The sequence below is a fragment of the Hylobates moloch genome, unplaced genomic scaffold, assembly GCF_009828535.3.
Source record: "Hylobates moloch isolate HMO894 unplaced genomic scaffold, HMol_V3 SCAFFOLD_15, whole genome shotgun sequence".
NCBI classification, from domain to species: domain Eukaryota; kingdom Metazoa; phylum Chordata; class Mammalia; order Primates; family Hylobatidae; genus Hylobates; species Hylobates moloch.
In genome coordinates this window covers 85444899-85462010 of record NW_026652290.1, presented here as the reverse complement: position 1 = coordinate 85462010, position 17112 = coordinate 85444899, and the positions used below count along the sequence as shown (strand labels likewise).

The 17112-nt window shown below is 41.0% G+C and overlaps 1 protein-coding gene across 1 annotated transcript in view; it reads left to right on the top strand.

Moving 5' to 3' along the window:
- The first annotated feature begins 2671 nt into the window (after window positions 1-2671).
- The window catches only part of TMEM178A (transmembrane protein 178A), a 73610-nt gene continuing 59169 nt past the window's right edge, over window positions 2672-17112 (top strand). The window contains exon 1 of the mRNA XM_032177930.2: window positions 2672-2780. Within this exon, the coding sequence (XP_032033821.1) occupies window positions 2678-2780 (103 nt within the window). The 5' untranslated portion in view covers window positions 2672-2677. The remainder of the gene's footprint in view (window positions 2781-17112) is intronic.

Sequence of the window (17112 nt, the reverse complement as noted above, 5' to 3'; positions counted from 1 at the left end):
AATATGTTTGAATCAACCTGAACCCCTGCCCCCTGTCCTGTGTAAAAATTGTCTTCCACAAAACTGGTACCTAGTGCCAAAAAGGTGGGGAACTGATGAATTATGACACATTTTTGCAATGGAGTATTACGTAGCTGTGAAAAACAGCTAGGCAGCTTTATATGGACAAAAATGTCCATCACAGATTGCTAAGGGAAAACATCAAATGGCATATATATGTATATGTGTGCGTGTATATATAAAATCTCATTTCTGTGTTTTAAAAAACCATGTGTGTGAAAAGGGGTTACAGTGTTACCTTTGGAAAGTGGAGTTGGACCAGGTAAAAGAAGGACCAGCACTTTGTTTTTTGTTTTGTTTTGTTTTTGAGACAGAGTCTCGCTCTTGGCCTAGGATGGAGTGCAGCGTTGTGATCTCGGCTCACTGCAACCTCCGCCTCCCAGGTTCAAGTGATTCTCATGCCTCAGCCTTCCGAGTAGCTGGGATTGCAGGCAATCACCACCACGCCTGGCTAATTTTTGTACTTTTAGTAGAGATGGGGATTCACCATGTTGGCCAGGCTGGTCTCGAACTCCTGACCTCGGGTGATCCGCCCGCCTTGGCCTCCCAAAGTGCTGGGATTACAGGCGTGAGCCACTGCACCCGGCCAGGACCAGCACTTTGGCTTTCTACATTTCTGTAGTACTAGAAAGTTTGCAATTAACTTATATTACTTCTGCAACTAAATATAGATTTGAAAAAAGGAGATTAAATAACTAAAAAGTTTCAGTAAAAATTCCCAGAGTAATCCTGGGATTATGTAACAGCCAAAAAGCACAAATCCACAGCTAGAGACAGAGGTTCTATGGTAGCTCTAGGCTGTTGGATGAAACATTTCATCATCAAAGTGTAAAGTCATGTGTTGCTTAAAAACTGGGATATGTTCTGAGAAACGCATTGTTAGGCAATTTCACCCTTGTGCAAACACCATAGAATGTACCTATCGAATGTAGTTGGTAAAGCCTACCACACACCTAGGCTATATGGTATAGCCTATTGTTGCTAGGCTATGAACCTGTACGACATGTTACTCTACTGAATACAGTAGCCAATTGTAACCCAATGGTAACTATTTCAGTATCTAAACATAGAAAAGGTACAGTAAAAATATAATATTAAAGATAAAAAATGGTACCTGTATAGGGCACTTATGAATGGAGCTTGCAGGGCTGGAAGTTGCTCTGGGTGAGTCGGTGAGGGAGTAGTGAATGAGTGTGAAGACCTAAGATATTACTGTACACTACTGCAGACTTTATAGACTGTACACTTAGGTGACACTAAATTTATACAAAAATTTCTTCTTTAATAATAAATTAAACTTAGCTTACTGTAACTTTTTACTTTATCAACTTTTTAAAAAATGGTTTAACTTTTATAATAACACTTAGCTTAAAACAAACACAAACACAAAGTACTTTTGTATAGCTGCGCAAAAGTACTTTCTTTCTTATATCCTTATTCTAGAAGCTTTTTTCTATAGATTTTTATTTTTTTTAACTTGTCAAATTCTTTGTTAAAAACTAAGACGCAAACACTAGCCTAGGCCTACATAGCATCAGGATCATCAATATCGCTGTATTCCACCTCCACATCTTGTCCCCCTGGAAAGTCTTCAGGGGCAGTAACAAGCATGGAGCTGTCACCTCCTATGATAACACCTTCTTCTGGATACCTCCTGAAGGACCTGCCTGAGGCAGTTTTACAGTTAACTTGTTTTTTTGTTTGTTTGTTTTTTATATATAAGTAGAAGGAACACACTCCAAAATAAGGATAAAAAGTGCAGTAAGTACATAAACCAGTAACAGTCATTTAGTATCAAGTATTACGCGCTATACATAATTGTATGTGCTGTACTTTAATACAAGTGACAGTGCAGTCAGTTTTTTTACACGAGCATCAACACAAACACGGGAGTAATGGTTATGATGGCTACAGGGTGACAGGAGTTTTTCAGCTCCATTATAATCTCGTGGGACCACCTATATGCAGTCAATCATTGATCGAAATGTTATATGGTACATGACTGTATTTCTAGGATATGTATTTTATCTTCTGAGAGAAGATGAGACTATTAATTCCAAACTTTATTGGGCTGGCCCTTTTCTTCTATCAGTGTAATTGTACTACCAATAATGTGCTGTTATTCGTTTCCTGTTTTACAGCTTACAAAGCACTTTTCACACCTTGAGTAATACTTACAACAAACATGTAATGGGGTATCCTTATTTTCAGAAAAAGTAATTGAGGTTTACGGAAGTTAGTTTATGTGCTCTAAACGCAATTAGTTAGGGCAAAACTTCAGAAGGAGTCAAATAGGGATTCTATCCCCAAGCAGGCCATTAATTCTAGGTAAATCACTGTTTTCTAGGTCTCAGGTTCCTCAGCTATAAAACAGGGTGGGGAAGTGTTCTAAGTATAAAAGTATACAGTTGTTTAAATGAAACTGAGTAGCCCCTCCCTACCCACCACCCTTCAATTAACTGTGCAACAATTCCCTGGATGTGGTTGAAGATATTTATGTTGTGTGGACATCCTTCTATTAGCATATTTAGGTGTAGGGTAAAAGGCTATCTACTGTGAATGGATTAAAAGGACAAATTCTGTTCTTACAGATTGATTGGAAAGAACCCAAGGGGACATGGGTACACCACCCCTTCCTGGGCCTTTTCCTCAGGTGGCGTGGGTGGGAAATCAGGAAGCTCCCAGACATGGAGCAACTCAGGTGATCATGGAACAGACAGGTAAGGATTTGGCTTGAATTTAGAGGGATGGTTTTGTACAGATGTGGTTGGTACATAGCAACTCTAAATAGATATTTATAAAACAATTGGATTTGTCATGTGGCTGTTTGGCAATGGGTCAGAGTAAAACAAATTGACTTTCCTTATGACTGAGCTGTCACCTGAGTCTTATTATTAATACCATCTGTCAAACAACTGAATCCTAATCTTTAGTTAATCAACAAAATTTTAATGAGCCTACACCCATAGGGCCATGCTTTTTTTTTTTTTTTTTTTTGAGACGGAGTCTCGCCCTGTCACCCAGTCTGGAGTGCGATTGTGTGATCTTGGCTCACTGCAACCTCTGCCTCCCAGATTCAAGCGATTCTCCTGCCTCAGCCTCCAGAGTAGCTGGGATTACAGGCGCGCGCCACCATGCCCGGGTAATTTTTTGTATCTTTAGTAGAGACGGGGTTTCACCATGTTGGCCAGGCTGGTCTCGAACTCCTGACCTCGTGATCCACCTGCCTCCGCCTCCCAAAGGGCTGGGATTACAGGAGTGAGCCATCATGCCCGGCCAGGGTCATGCTTTAAGGTGTGGGTGTTTTTATTATTCAGGAGGTGACTGCCATTGAAAAGATGTCTTGTTACTCCACTTTCCAAGAGGAGGGGCCATGCCACACAGGGTCACACCAGGGAGTGACAAGGTGGGTCAGGAGGCAGAGGGAGCAATGGAAAACCTGGGCCAGAGCCTTTATTTGTGGTTTCCATGAAGGAATGGGTGAGGCAGGGTAAGCAGGCTAGTGTGAACACTTCCCATGGGCTCTGGGGTACAGGGGCTGTCTCTATCAGGTAGTCTGATACCTGGCCCTGGGTGGTTAGGGTATCATGGCTCCACTTGTGAGAGCCCAATAAAGGAGGTGACTGGGGCCTGGGATCTGGATTGGTTGGTTTGCGTATGAAAGACAGACATCCTTCACTATCTCTAGGAATTGGCCCAGCCCTGGGAGGGGCAGTCTCTCCAGGGTCAGCAAGGCCCCAGCTGTCAAAGCATCAGAATAAAAAGACATGCTTAATTCAGGCTGATATAAATTAGGTTAGCCTTAAAAGGAAGCACAGAATTGGCAAGTGGGAGTGCTAGGAAAAATCTGGATATATAACTTATCACTCTGTATAACGACATGTGTACCAACACGTATTACACATCTGTTGTGGGTCATGGGTTTGGCATTAGTGAGTGGGGGAGAGGCTTTTATGTGTTTCACTAGGTTACCTTGTCATTTGAGGTAGTGTATTTCTTTAGATGGTTTTCCTGCAATTGAGTACAATTACCAGGTGACAGTCGGTTCATTAGCATGGTGTTTCTAGCCCCTCCTACGCCACCTCCATATGTATACATATATATTCTTGGTTGTTTAAAGGTAGCATTTCATTATCCACCTGTTTTCAAGATACAAGGAGATAAATATAATCCTAATATTAGTACCACGGATTTCAACAAAAATATATCTTGAAAATATATTTATTATATTATTGTCCCTCCAACTCCCCAACACCAGCCCCTTCCCTGTTTAGAGAGAACAGTTCCTGAAAAATATATAAGTAAGCACACATATTTTATTTTTGTTCAAGAATGACATACATAGAGACATTATCAGAATCAATAGTTTGTTTGTTTGTTTGTTTGTTTTTTTAGACAGTATCATGCTCTGTCACCCAGGCTGGAGTATAGTGGCGCAATCTCGGCTCATTGCAACCTCGGCCTCCTGGGTTCAAGCAATTCTCCTGTCTCAGCCTCCCGAGTAGCTGGGACTACAGGCACATGCCGCCAGGCCCAGCTAAGTTTTGTATTTTTAGTAGAGATGGGATTTTACCATATTGGTCAGGCTGGTCTCGACCACCTGACCTTAGGTGATCCACTGGCCTTGGCCGCCCAAAGTGCTGGGATTACCGACATGAGCCACTGAGCCCAGTCCGAATCAATAGATTTGTTTGCTGTAATTCTTGGTACACTTAAGTGAGTCTCTGAAAAATTAGCTCCCATATATGACTTAACATTGGCCTTGTTCTTACAGATGTATCATTTATAGAATGATAAATGCCACTGACTCTTCTCTTATACACACACCCACCTGGGCAGGCACAGGGCAAGTGACAGGTACCACCCATGCTCTGATCTCAGGCCAGCTGATGTAGAGCACGAGGGGATTGCACTGCTTCTTTGTCCATGGGCTGAGAATTTCCTTTCATGTGGGGCTGGCAAAGCAGTGCTTATATATACAAACATGCTTTTTTTTTTTTTAAATACTTACACTCATTTGCCAGTTCACCCAGAGAAGCAACAGGTCTCAGGGCCAGAAGTTCTTTTTGCTGGAAGGGTCCAGATGAATCCTTTAGACATAGCTAATTGAGTTCCTTCATGACCTCATTCACTGCTGCATAACCACCCTTCCTCCAAACCTCTACCCTGGTCTCCTCCCCAAGTGGTGCTAAGTAGTCACATGGAGCCCAATTTCTAATAACAAATGAAGTATTTTTTCCTTGTCATCACTTTAATAACGAGGGAAAGAAGCCTCCAAAGCCAGAGCAATAGAGACTGGATCAGGCATAATTTAGCTTCTCTTGCACCCTTTGCTCTACATACCTAACCCTCAACTGTGTTCTTAACACCTTTCACTTTTATGGCACCAAGAATAAGAAAATAAATGTTATGCAGTTTCTCCTTCCTTTCTTTTTTTCTTTTTCTTTCTTTTTTTTTGGCTGTTTTTCCATAAAGTCTTCATTACCAGCCCACATTCCCCTGGATTTAATAACTGAGTCCCTTTTCTTTCTTCCAGTTAGTCTTGATGTCTTTTCTTTCTTCTGCACAATAGTCCTCATCTGGATCAATAATGGTTATCTGCTTTATAAGCAACTCTCAAAAGACTTAGATCCTTTTTCAGACTCCAAAGGCAACCTCTGGGGTCTTGGTGGCTTGGCTTCAGGTAATGAGAGGAACAGCAACATATGCTTTATTCTGTTAAATGCCAGGTGAAAATCCATTCTGATTGAATTCAAAGTGAAGTTGAAAGAAAAATGTCTTCACAGAAACAACTCATGGTTTTGCACAAACCTGAAGAACTCACTAGATATATCCTTCCTGTGACTGTAACAGACAGAATAATCTGCACTTGGGTTTCTCTTTTGCTTTCTAGAGCATCCGCTATAGTAATTCTCACACCTTTCCAGTTTCTGGATGGCAGATAGAGCAGCACCTTCGGTAAGGTAGTCAGGGCTCAGGTAAAATAAACACCCCAAGAGAAAGGCGCCAAGCTCTCAGGAGGACCAGCTCAGACCTTCATGCTCCAGCTGTTAAGAATGTTTATTTTCATATCTTTTGTAATTCCATAGACCTTTGGAGCATTCTCAGAGGGAGTAGGGTCAGGGAGGAGGGGAGACAGTGGTGAGAGCTTCAGGCTACCTGTCTGAACAAGGAAGTGGCTTAACCACCGTATTAGTTTCCAATTGCTGCTATATCAAATTACTACCAACTTACTGATTTTAAAAAAGATCATTTATTATCTTACAGTTCTGTAGGTCAGAAGTCCAAAATTAGTCTTACTGGGCTAAAGTGTTAGCAAGGCCGCATTCCTTCTGGAGTCTCTTAGGGGGAATCCATTTCCATTTCTTTGCCTTTTTCACCTGCTGGAAGTTTTCACGTGCATTCCTTGGTTCTTGGCCCCCTTCCTCCATCTTCAAAGCCAACAGGGTTCCACCTCTCTGACTCTTTCTCTATTGTCACATTTCTCTCTTTCCCAGGCTGTAGCTGGGAAAGTTTCTCTGGTTTTAAGAACTCACGTGATTAGATTGGAGCCACGTGAATAATGCAATGGGGAGAGGATACTCTCCCCATTTCAAGATTCTCAATCACAGCTGCAAAGTCCTTTTTGCCACTTCAAGTGACTTATTCATAAGTTGGGGAGGGGGAAGTCAATTATTCTGCCCTACCACAACCACAAAACTGATACCCTCACTGAGATGGAAAAAGGAAGCTTCTACTTTGGACCTAATGTTCTGAGTGAGTCAGGAGGGCCACGCCAGCTTAGGAGGCAGAGTTTCCAGGAGGCCTGGTCAATGGTATGGAGAATTATAGGACCATCCAGAACTGGTAGAAGAGAAAGGGCTCCCGTGATGTGACCCCTTAGGCCTGCAGCCTATTAGTGTCAAGAGAGAGGTTAAAGCAAGAATCAAGCTTCTTGGGTCTGAGGGGCAAATAGAAGGCAAACAAAAATAAATAAAACAGAATAAAAAATAAATATTAAAAAATATGTTTAAATAAAAATAAAATAAAAAATGTTAATTTTTGGAGAACTTCGGCAGCCAAAGGAGGGAGAGGAATCATTCTATAGCTTGAGAGGATGGGAAGATTAAGGGTTTTTTGTCTGTTTGTTCTGTTTTGTTTTTTACTTTAAGTTCCAGGATACAAGTGCAGAATGTGTAGGATTGTTACATAGGTATACATGTGCCATGGTGGTTTGCTGCACCTATCAACCCGTCATCTATGTTTTAAGCCCCACATGCATTAGCTATTTGTCCTAATGCTCTTCCTCCCCTTGCGCCCCCACCCTCCGACTGGCCCATGTGTGTGTTGTTCCCCTCCCTGTGTCCATGTGTTGTTTTCATTGTTCAACTCCCACTTACGAGTGAGAACATGTGGTGTTTGAAGTTTTTTTAAAGGTAGAGAAAACTCATGTGTGTTTGAAGAAGGGACACGGAGAAGAGACCAAAGTCACCCATAAAACTGAAATTAAGGTTTTAATGTGAATTTAAAAATTGTCATTATTAATATTATTATTGCTTGCCTGTAATAAAATTTCATGTGTCAGACTGAGGTGATGTCAAATAAAGTAGAATTAAAAAAAATCCTATTACAGCTGAGGGTCCTTCTCACTTCTCATTTGTTTCACCATCATTGCTAGATTAATTCTTAATCACTCTTCTTCCATCATGTCATTATTCTTCTCTCCATGGCCTAAGATCTTGTGCTTCTTGTGTTGTTCGAATCTTCTACCGTCTGAATCTAATCAATATTTCCAAACTTAGCCTGAACTTTTTAATCACAAACCCTTCTCTCTGGCAGGACCCGGATGCTCAATGTCTTGTGTACATACCTTGTTCATTACTATCTCTGAGTTCACATGGTTTTCCATTCCCCAAATACTCTTCTTCCTCTCCACCAACTTACTCATTTAGATCTTTGAAAGCTTAAATTTCATTAATACTTTGTCTATCTCCATTTATAAGAGTCCTCCTTTCTTTGAACACATTAACATTTACTAAACATATTATAGGTCAGTAGATAACTTCTGTAAGGTCCAATCATCACACCCACCCATCTTCCTGCAACGTCACTACATTCTCAGTTCTTTCCACTGTTACTGTGGATGAACTATGTGTGTGCCTACCTAAAACAACCCCTCCACTTATCTGCCAGATCCCTTCCCCTCCTGCCCACTTGCAGACTTTGCTCCAGGAAGTCTCCCTCTCTTTTTTTGTATCAATTTTTCCATCTCTCAATAATCATTCTCATCCGCATACAAATATACTGCTTTCCCCCGTCCTCAGTAAAACAAACCCTCTCTTAATGCCACTTTCACCACTAGCTGTTACTCCTTCTTTTTCCCTTTATGACAAAACTCCTTGAAAGAGTTTTGCCTATACCCATTGCTATAACTTCTTTCTTTCCATTCTCTCTTGAACTAATTCCAAACATATATCCCCAGTGCACTGACTAAACTGCTGGTATTAAGGACACTAAAGACCCGTGTTGCTAAATCTAATGCTCAGTTACCAGTTCTCATCTTGCTTGACTAATCAGCAACTTTGAGATGCTGGTGATTCTCTACTGTTTGAAATACTTTCTTCACTTGGCTCCCAGGATTCCACACGCTCTTACCTCTCTGGCCACTCCTTTTCAGTCTCTTTTGTTGGTTCCCATTGATCTCCTAGACCTCAGCACAAAGCAGTTTTCCATGTTCCTCTCCTCTATTCTATCAACACCCACCCCTGGATGACATCATTCAGTCTCAGGGTTTAGGTCCCATCTATATGTTGATTATCATGCCTCTCAAATTTACATCTTTAATCTGAAACTCTTCTGTGAACTCTAGACTTGTATATCTTACTGCCCACTCAACATGTCCACTTGGATATCTAATAAATATCTCAATATCAGGAGCTCAGTGTGCCCCAAAGTGAGCTGATATTGTCCCTGCCCCACCCTGTACTTTCCACAGTCTTCCCCATGTCTGTTGACGACAACTCTACCCAGTCCTTTTCTTTCTCTTTCACCACACACTACACGTCAGCTAATCCTATTGGTTCTACTTTCAATATCTATCCAGAAATCAACCACTTCTCACCACTCTACTTTTATGACCTGGTCCAAAACACTGGAATCTCTCTGTTAGGTACACAAATAACAGTTAAAAGAGTGCAGGCCCTGGAGTCACACCATGAAGGTTTGAATCCTGGCACTGCCACTTACTAAGAGTAGGATGTTGGGCAAGTTTTTGCCCTCTCTGAGCATCAGTTTCCTCATTTGTAAAATGGGGATAATAGTAACAACAATATTACTGCTTCTAATACTACTAACATTAATTGTTGCAAGGATTAAATGAGAAAAACGTATAAACTGCTTAACAGTGCCTTGCAAATAGTATGTGATCCACACACATTTGCTGTATACTATTATGCTATAAATCTATGAAAGCTTCATGACAATAGGTGGAAAATAGTAGGCAAGAAGATCAGAGAAATTGTGGAAATGGCCATTTTCCCAAGCATAAACCATCCAAATCTTTAAATACCCAAACTCACACTGAACTAGGTTGGGAAATTTTTGTACCAACCCACTCTGACCTGTGTGTCTATTGCTTGGTATGTTGCTTTCTTTGTGCGGCTTTTACCTACAGATTTATAGAATAATAATCCATGGCTCACATTTCTTAATTATGTACTATTTGCTGTCATTGCTTCTCTTTCTTTTGTCTTGAGAAGAATTTCTACAGCTCCTCTTTTCCAAATTTTCATTCAGATCCTCAGACAGGCTTAGACCTGATCCTGCCTGTATGTGGGTTGGCCTCCCATTTCAGGATTTCATATCTAGTTTGCTGTCACTTCTACCTATTATAACATTCAAAAAGGGGCCCTACAAGAACTACAAACCACTGCTCAAGGAAATAAAAGGACACAAAGAAATGGAAAAACATTCCACCTCATGGATGGAAAGACTCAATATTGTGAAAACAGCCATAATGCCCAAAGTAATTTATAGATTCAATGTTATTCCCATCAAACTACCACTGACATTCTTCACAGAATTAGAAAAAAACTACTTTAAAATTCATAGGGAACCAAAAAAGAGCCTGCATAGCCAAGGCAATCCTAAACAAAAAGAACAAAGCTGGAGGCATCATGCTACCTGACTTCAAACTATACTACAAGGCTACAGTAACCAAAACAGCATGGTACTGGTACCAAAACAGAGATATAGATCAATGGAACAGAGCAGAGGCCTCAGAAATAAGGCTACAATAACCAAAACAGCATGGTACTGGTACCAAAACAGACATATAAACCAATGGAACAGAATAGAGACCTCAGAAATAAGACCACACATCTAAAACCATCTGATCTTCAGCAAACCTGACAAAAACAAACAGTGGGGAAAGGGTTCCCTATTTAATAAATGGTGCTGGGAAAAATGGCTAGCCATATGCAGAAAACCAAAATTGGACCCCTTCCTTACAACTTATACAAAAATTAATTCAAGATGGAGTCAAGGCTTAAATGTAAAACCCAAAACCATAAAACCCTAGAAGAGAACCTAGACAATATCATTCAGGACATAGGCATGGGCAAAGATTTTATGATGAAATTGCCAAAAGTAATGACAACAAAAGCTAAAATTGTCAAAAGAGACCTAATTAAACTAACCAGCTTCTGGCCAGGTGCAATGGCTCACGCCTGTAATCCCAGCACTTTGGGAGGTCGAGGTGGGTGGATCATGAGGTCAGGAGATTGAGACCAGCCTGGCCAACACGGTGAAACCCCGTCCTACTAAAAATACAAAAATTAGCTGGGTGCAGTGGCGTGTGCCTGTAATCCCAGCTACTTGAGAGGCTGAGGCACAAGAATCGCTTGAACCCAGGAGGTGGAGGTTGCAGTGAGCTGAGATCGTGCCACTGCACTCCAGCCCAGAGAGAGAGTGAGAAACTATCTCAAAAACAAAAAAAAGAAAGAAACAAAACAAACAAAACTAACGAGCTTCTGTACAGTAAAAGAAACTATCATCAGAGCAAACAGGCAACCTACAGAATAGGAGAAAATTTTTGCAATCTGACAAAGGTCTAATATTCACAGTTTACAAGGAGCTTAAATAAATTTACAAGAAAAAAACAAAAAATCCTGTCCAAAATTGGGCAAAGGATATGAACAGACACTTCTCAAAAGAAGACATTTATGTAGGCAACAAATATATGAGAAAAAGCTCAACAGCACTCATCATTAGAGAAATGCGAATCAAAACCACAATGAGATACCACCTCATGCCGCTCAGAATGGTGATTATTAAAAACTCAAGAAACAACAGATGCTGGTGTGGCTGTGGAGAAACAGGAACACTTTTGGTGGGAATGTAAATTAGTTCAGCCATTGTGGAAGACAGTGTAGTGATTCCTCAAGGATCCAGAACCAGAAATACCATTTGAACCGGCAATTCCATTACTTGGCGTATAGCTAAAGGAATATAAATCATTCTCTTATAAAGATACATGCACATATATATTCATTGCAGCACTATTCACAATAGCAAAGACGTGGAACCAACCCAAATGGCCATCAATGATAGACTGGATAAAGAAAATGTGGTACATATACACCACAGAATAGTATGCATCCATAAAAAGGAGTGAGATCATGTCCTTTGCAGGGACATGGATGAAGCTGGAAGCCATCATCCTCAGCAAACTAACACAGGAACAGAAAACCAAACACCGCATGTTCTCACTCATAAGTGGGAGTTGAACAATGAGAGCACATGGACACAGGGAGGGGAAAAACACTCATTGGGGCCTGTCAGGGGGTGGCGAGGAGAGGGAGAGCATCAGGACAAATAGCTAATGTGTGTGGGGCTTAAAACCTCGGTGACAGGTTGATAGGTGCAGCAAACCACCATGGCACACATATACCTGTGTAACAAACCTGCATGTTCTGCACATGTATTCTGGAACTTAAAGTAAAAAATATATATAAACAAAAACAAAAATAAAAAAGGGGGCCCTATAAACTCAGTTAATACTGCAATGAGAGCCATTGTAAATTCTCATTTTATTGACAGAAAGAACCTGGGCTTCTTGGCAAAAGTAGTTGATACAAAAAAGGTAAACTGCTGAGTGAGAATGAAAAAAGCAAGTAATTAAAACTGCATCCACGAAATTCAGGACCAAAACAGCCAGACATCTTTCAGCAAAGGAAGTTGATAAATTAAAGAATTTCCCTAGATACCCAGAAAATAACCTTTTATATTTGGGATTCAACTTCAGTGTTTGAAACGCCAGGATTTTCTTTTGGCTAAATACTAGGATTCTTAGGAGGGAATCTCTTGCTGTTGTGATTTGGTTTCAGCGGGGTTCAGAAGGGCACATGGTGATTTGGCTGTAAAACACTAAGAGACAACTTCCCCACTGCCAACCCTTCCCCAACTTGCCACTCATGTAATCCGAGGCTCTCGGTCACATGCAGGTTGCAGACACCAAATGAATTAGGCAGATGGAACTCATACGTCAAAGACACCTACTTGGATTCCTTTTTGGCCATTGGTGCATTTCCTCTCTTTCTTTTTTAATCAGCCTCATAACTCTGACCTTGACAAGGTCCTGCCTCTCTATAGCATAGTTGGAGGTGAGATGATAATATGTCTCGAAGCTTTCATTTTCTTCTTCACTTGAGTGACCATCAATGCCATGTGGCACCCATTCATTATGGGGCTCAGGTGCGGCTATGAGGAGACCTGTGCCAAGTCCTGCCAAATTGGTTACTCCTTCCAAAAGAACAGGATGGTTCTCCAAACACTGCATATCAGATGATTACACTTCACAGTGCCCGATGAAATCCTGGCATGCCTAGAGCTGTAAGGAACACAACACATTGTTAGGTATTCTTCTGAGTATCTGGTTCACAATAGCTATTTATATACTGGCTAATGACTACCTGGATTCACGTAATTTTTAAAGGGGTTTATCCAAATCGAGAATTGAAGACAAAATCAGAGTGGTCCAGAATAGTAACCTTGTTCTCTGAGGTGGGGGCAAGTGCCAATGGACTTGTGTTGAATTCACCATTTTCAGGGATATCTGACTCAATGTTTGTCTACTGGTCTTGACAGTGGAAATCTGGAATACTGACCTAGCTCATGTGGGCAAAGTATGGGTTTCTCACCACTTGTGAAAAGTTGCCTTCTGGCTTCTAGCAGTTACATCTTTGCTAGTCTTTGGTCCTTCCTGAGTTTTTGCCATTTTCTCTCTGCCCTTCTTGGAAGGAGGCCATCTCTTTTTCTCCTCTCAACCAGAGGCTGTCCACAGCTGGCTCAATGTCCCCTTGTGCTGCCAGGTCCCCTCCCCTCCTCCTTAGTCAGGGAGGGGAAGTTCCAGGCACTCCCTTTATTCTCCAAGCATGATTTGTACCCATAAAATGTGGTAGCTATGGGCAGTCTTTTTCCATAGCGGCCTTTCTATCTAGTCCATTTTAAAGACCTTGAGAAATGGAGATACCTTATCGTACTCTGGCAGCTTATTTCTGCTATTCACAAAACAGCATTAAACTCCTTTTATGGGCTCATAACAAAATAGCCTATTGAAAGAATATAATGGCCCTCGTGCTTTTGAATGCTCATCATTTCACTATTACTAAAGATGCTTTAGGTTTTTAGGGGCCTGATGATAGGTCTTCATGCTTTTCATTAGGGCATAATCCTTGGGAGAGTAATGCTCTATACCACTTCCAGGACTGTGGCCTGCAAATGTGAGCAGTCACAAAATATTATTGTTGGAGCTGATAAATGAGAACAATGACAATAGCTGTCATTCATATTTTGAGCTCTTTTTATAGGTCGGATTTTGCATTCTTTATGTTGATAAGTGCTTTATATCCGTTATGTGTTTGGATGCTCCTAACATTCTAAAGAAAGATATTATTATTCTTATCCCCATTTCACGGATGAGGAAATCAAGGCCTGAAGAGGCTAAGTACTCCCCCATTGTGCAAATCACACTAGAATTTAAATCCAAGTCTCTCTGATGCCACATCCTAGACTCTATGTTGTACTGTCACTGTGTCATCATAGATTATTAGATTCCCTTGTCTTGGCTATGAGGACACATATTTTCTTAGTTTTCTCCCCATTTTGCTTCTCATGCTTTTTTGTGGTACCTCCTCCCCTAATGGAGATCTAAATGCTTGTGCCTCAGAGCCTGGATATTGACCTCTTAGTTTTTCTAGCTATACTTTCTCCTAAGCAATTTCATCAAGTCCCATGAGTTTAATTATCAGTATGCTTATAGCACCTATGCGCTGATATAGCCAAAATCTAAATCTCTAGTCCAGATGCTTCCCTTACTCTCAGGTTCACACATCCAATTGCCTCTCCAACTGAGATTGGCAGCACCATTCAAGCACTCACGCCAGAAATGTAGCATGGCTCTTGATCGCTTCTTTCCCTCATCCGCACTCACAGTAATTTTTTAAAATTCATTTTTATTTTTAACTTTTATTTTAGGTTTGGGGGTACATGTGCAGGTTTGTCATATAGGCAAACTCATGTCACAGGGTTTATTGTACGGATTACTTCATCACCCAGGTACTAAGCCTAGTACCCAACAGTTACTTTTTCTGCTCCTCTCCCTCCTCACTCAAGTAAGCCCCAGTGTCTGTTGTTCCTTTCTTTCGGTCCATGAGTTCTCATCATTTGGCTCCCACTAATAAGTGAGAACATGCAGTATTTGGTTTTCTGTTACTGCGTTAGTTTGCTAAGGATAATGGCCTCCAGCACCATCTATGTAATTCTACGATTTTGACCTTTACCCATTTCTCTGTTTCCACTGCTGCCTCCTTAGTCCAAGTTACTAATATTTCTTGTCTGCATGACTGCAATAGCTTCCTGACTGGCTTCCCTGCCTTCACACTTGCTACCCCCAGCTTCAGTCCATTTTTCACATAGCTGTCTGAGTGACATTGCAAAACATTAATCAATGCCTCTTCCCTGCTTAAAACTCTTCAAAGTTTTTCTTTAGACTGAAGTCCAAACTCCATAGTTTGGCCTTCAAGGCCTGCATAGTCTAGCATTGACTATTTCTGCAGTTTCATCTCATACCGCCCCTCATTCACTACTCTCTAGGTCTCTTTGCAGTTCCTCAAAGCTCTTTCATGCCTCAGGACCCTTGCACTGGCTGTTCACTCTGCCTGGAATGCCCTTTCTCTGGCCCATGGGTGCTCAATAATGTTAATGGAATAAATGAGTATAGATTGTTTCTCTTATTTGAATACTATAAATAACTAATGAGAAAAATAATGTGTCATTAACGTTTTAGCCATTTGTATTTATAACATTTAAATTATATGGTCTTAATATGATAGACCTATGGAATTTCTGAAGCATGTTTATGTGTTTACGTGGATGGAGTAGGGAGGATAAGAGAGTGGGAGGAATGTATTTAGCATGTGATAACCATGAATCAAGCATCCTGTGAGACAGATGGTGATATCCCTATTTTTCAGAATTCAGGTGGTTTGGGAAATTAGGTCACTGGCTAAGGGTGAACAGGTAGAAAGAAGTGGGTCTAAAATTTACATGTGGTTTGACCCCAGTACCCATATGCATTCCACAGATCCTGGTGGCTTTGAGCAGACACAGCAGAGAGAGAAGTTTGAAGGTAGAAAAGAGGAAAGACACCTGGAAATACTGTTTTTTTTTGTTCATCTGGGCAGTATCACAGGTGGTTGTGAATCAGAGATACCAAATATCTTAGTTATATCTAATTCTGCCTTATTTGTCACACATGGCCCAGATGAGCTGAATTAGACCCCAACTTCAAAACTCAGTATCCATACACAAAGAAAAGGTGGTGAATACAGTTAGGTGTGGCAATTAATGAGCCACCATCTGCTAAAACATCACACTTTAAGTGGGACTTAACATGGTTATGGGTTTCTTTGAACTTTTTTTTTTCCTTTCCCACCATATGTGCTTAAAGGCTCCAAAAAGGAAACAGCTTAATCCAGGAATGTGAAAAAGAATGGTGACATTCTGCGGTGTGTCAGTGAAATGAGAAACTTATCAGGCACTGTCTATTTTGGGGGTTTTGTGGTATTTTATGGTTCCAGGCTTCTAGTCAGTGACAAAATGGCACTGCCAAGATGACTTACCACATGCGTGGGGTATAGCAGAGCACTATGATAGGTGCTGCTTCTAAAATTTACTTTTGGCTTTGCCCTGGACTGAGTTGACACACATACAGAAAATACTCCTTTTCCTCCAAGGCCTAACTGAGATAGCATCTTGGCTTACCCATATTCTTCCCAATGGAGAAACGAATCTCTCTGTAGTAGGTTTTCCTGTTGCATTGTTTTGTACCTTGGAGACAGTACTAGTTGCAGGCCGTTCTTCTTTGTGGCTTCATGCATTTCTGTCTTCCTCTCCAACTACCCTAAAGCTCCCTCAGGGCACAGACCATGTTTTCTTCATCTTTACAAAATCCAGTGGGACTTTGCACAATAACTTACATTGAAGGTGCTCAATATATGCTGTTGAATTAAAATAAAATTGTTTTAGGAGAACAAATTAGAGTGATGACTTTAACATAAGACACCTCAAAAATGTGCAAAATGCACATTTTGTATATATTGTATATGTCTGTAGGTTAACAATATAATTGACTATATCCTTATATTGAATGCTGAAAAAAATCTGATACTACCAAGAGGAAACTTTCACATTCTTTATGAAACCTAGTGTGTAGTTTTGGTTAAAATGCATAGTTTAAACTGAAGAATCTAAATGTTTGAAATGCAGAAAGATGTTGCTTTGTTTTTTTTTTTTGAGACAGGGTCTCGCTGCATCGCCCAGGCTGGAGTGCAGTGGCGCAATCTCGGCTCACTGCAAGCTCCGGGTTCACGCCATTCTCCTGCCTCAGCCTCTCCAAGTAGCTGGGACTACAGGCGCCCGCCACCACGCCCGGCTAATTTTTTGTATTTTTAGTAGAGACGGGGTTTCACCGTGGTCTCGATCTCCTGACCTCGTGATCCGCCCGCCTGGGCC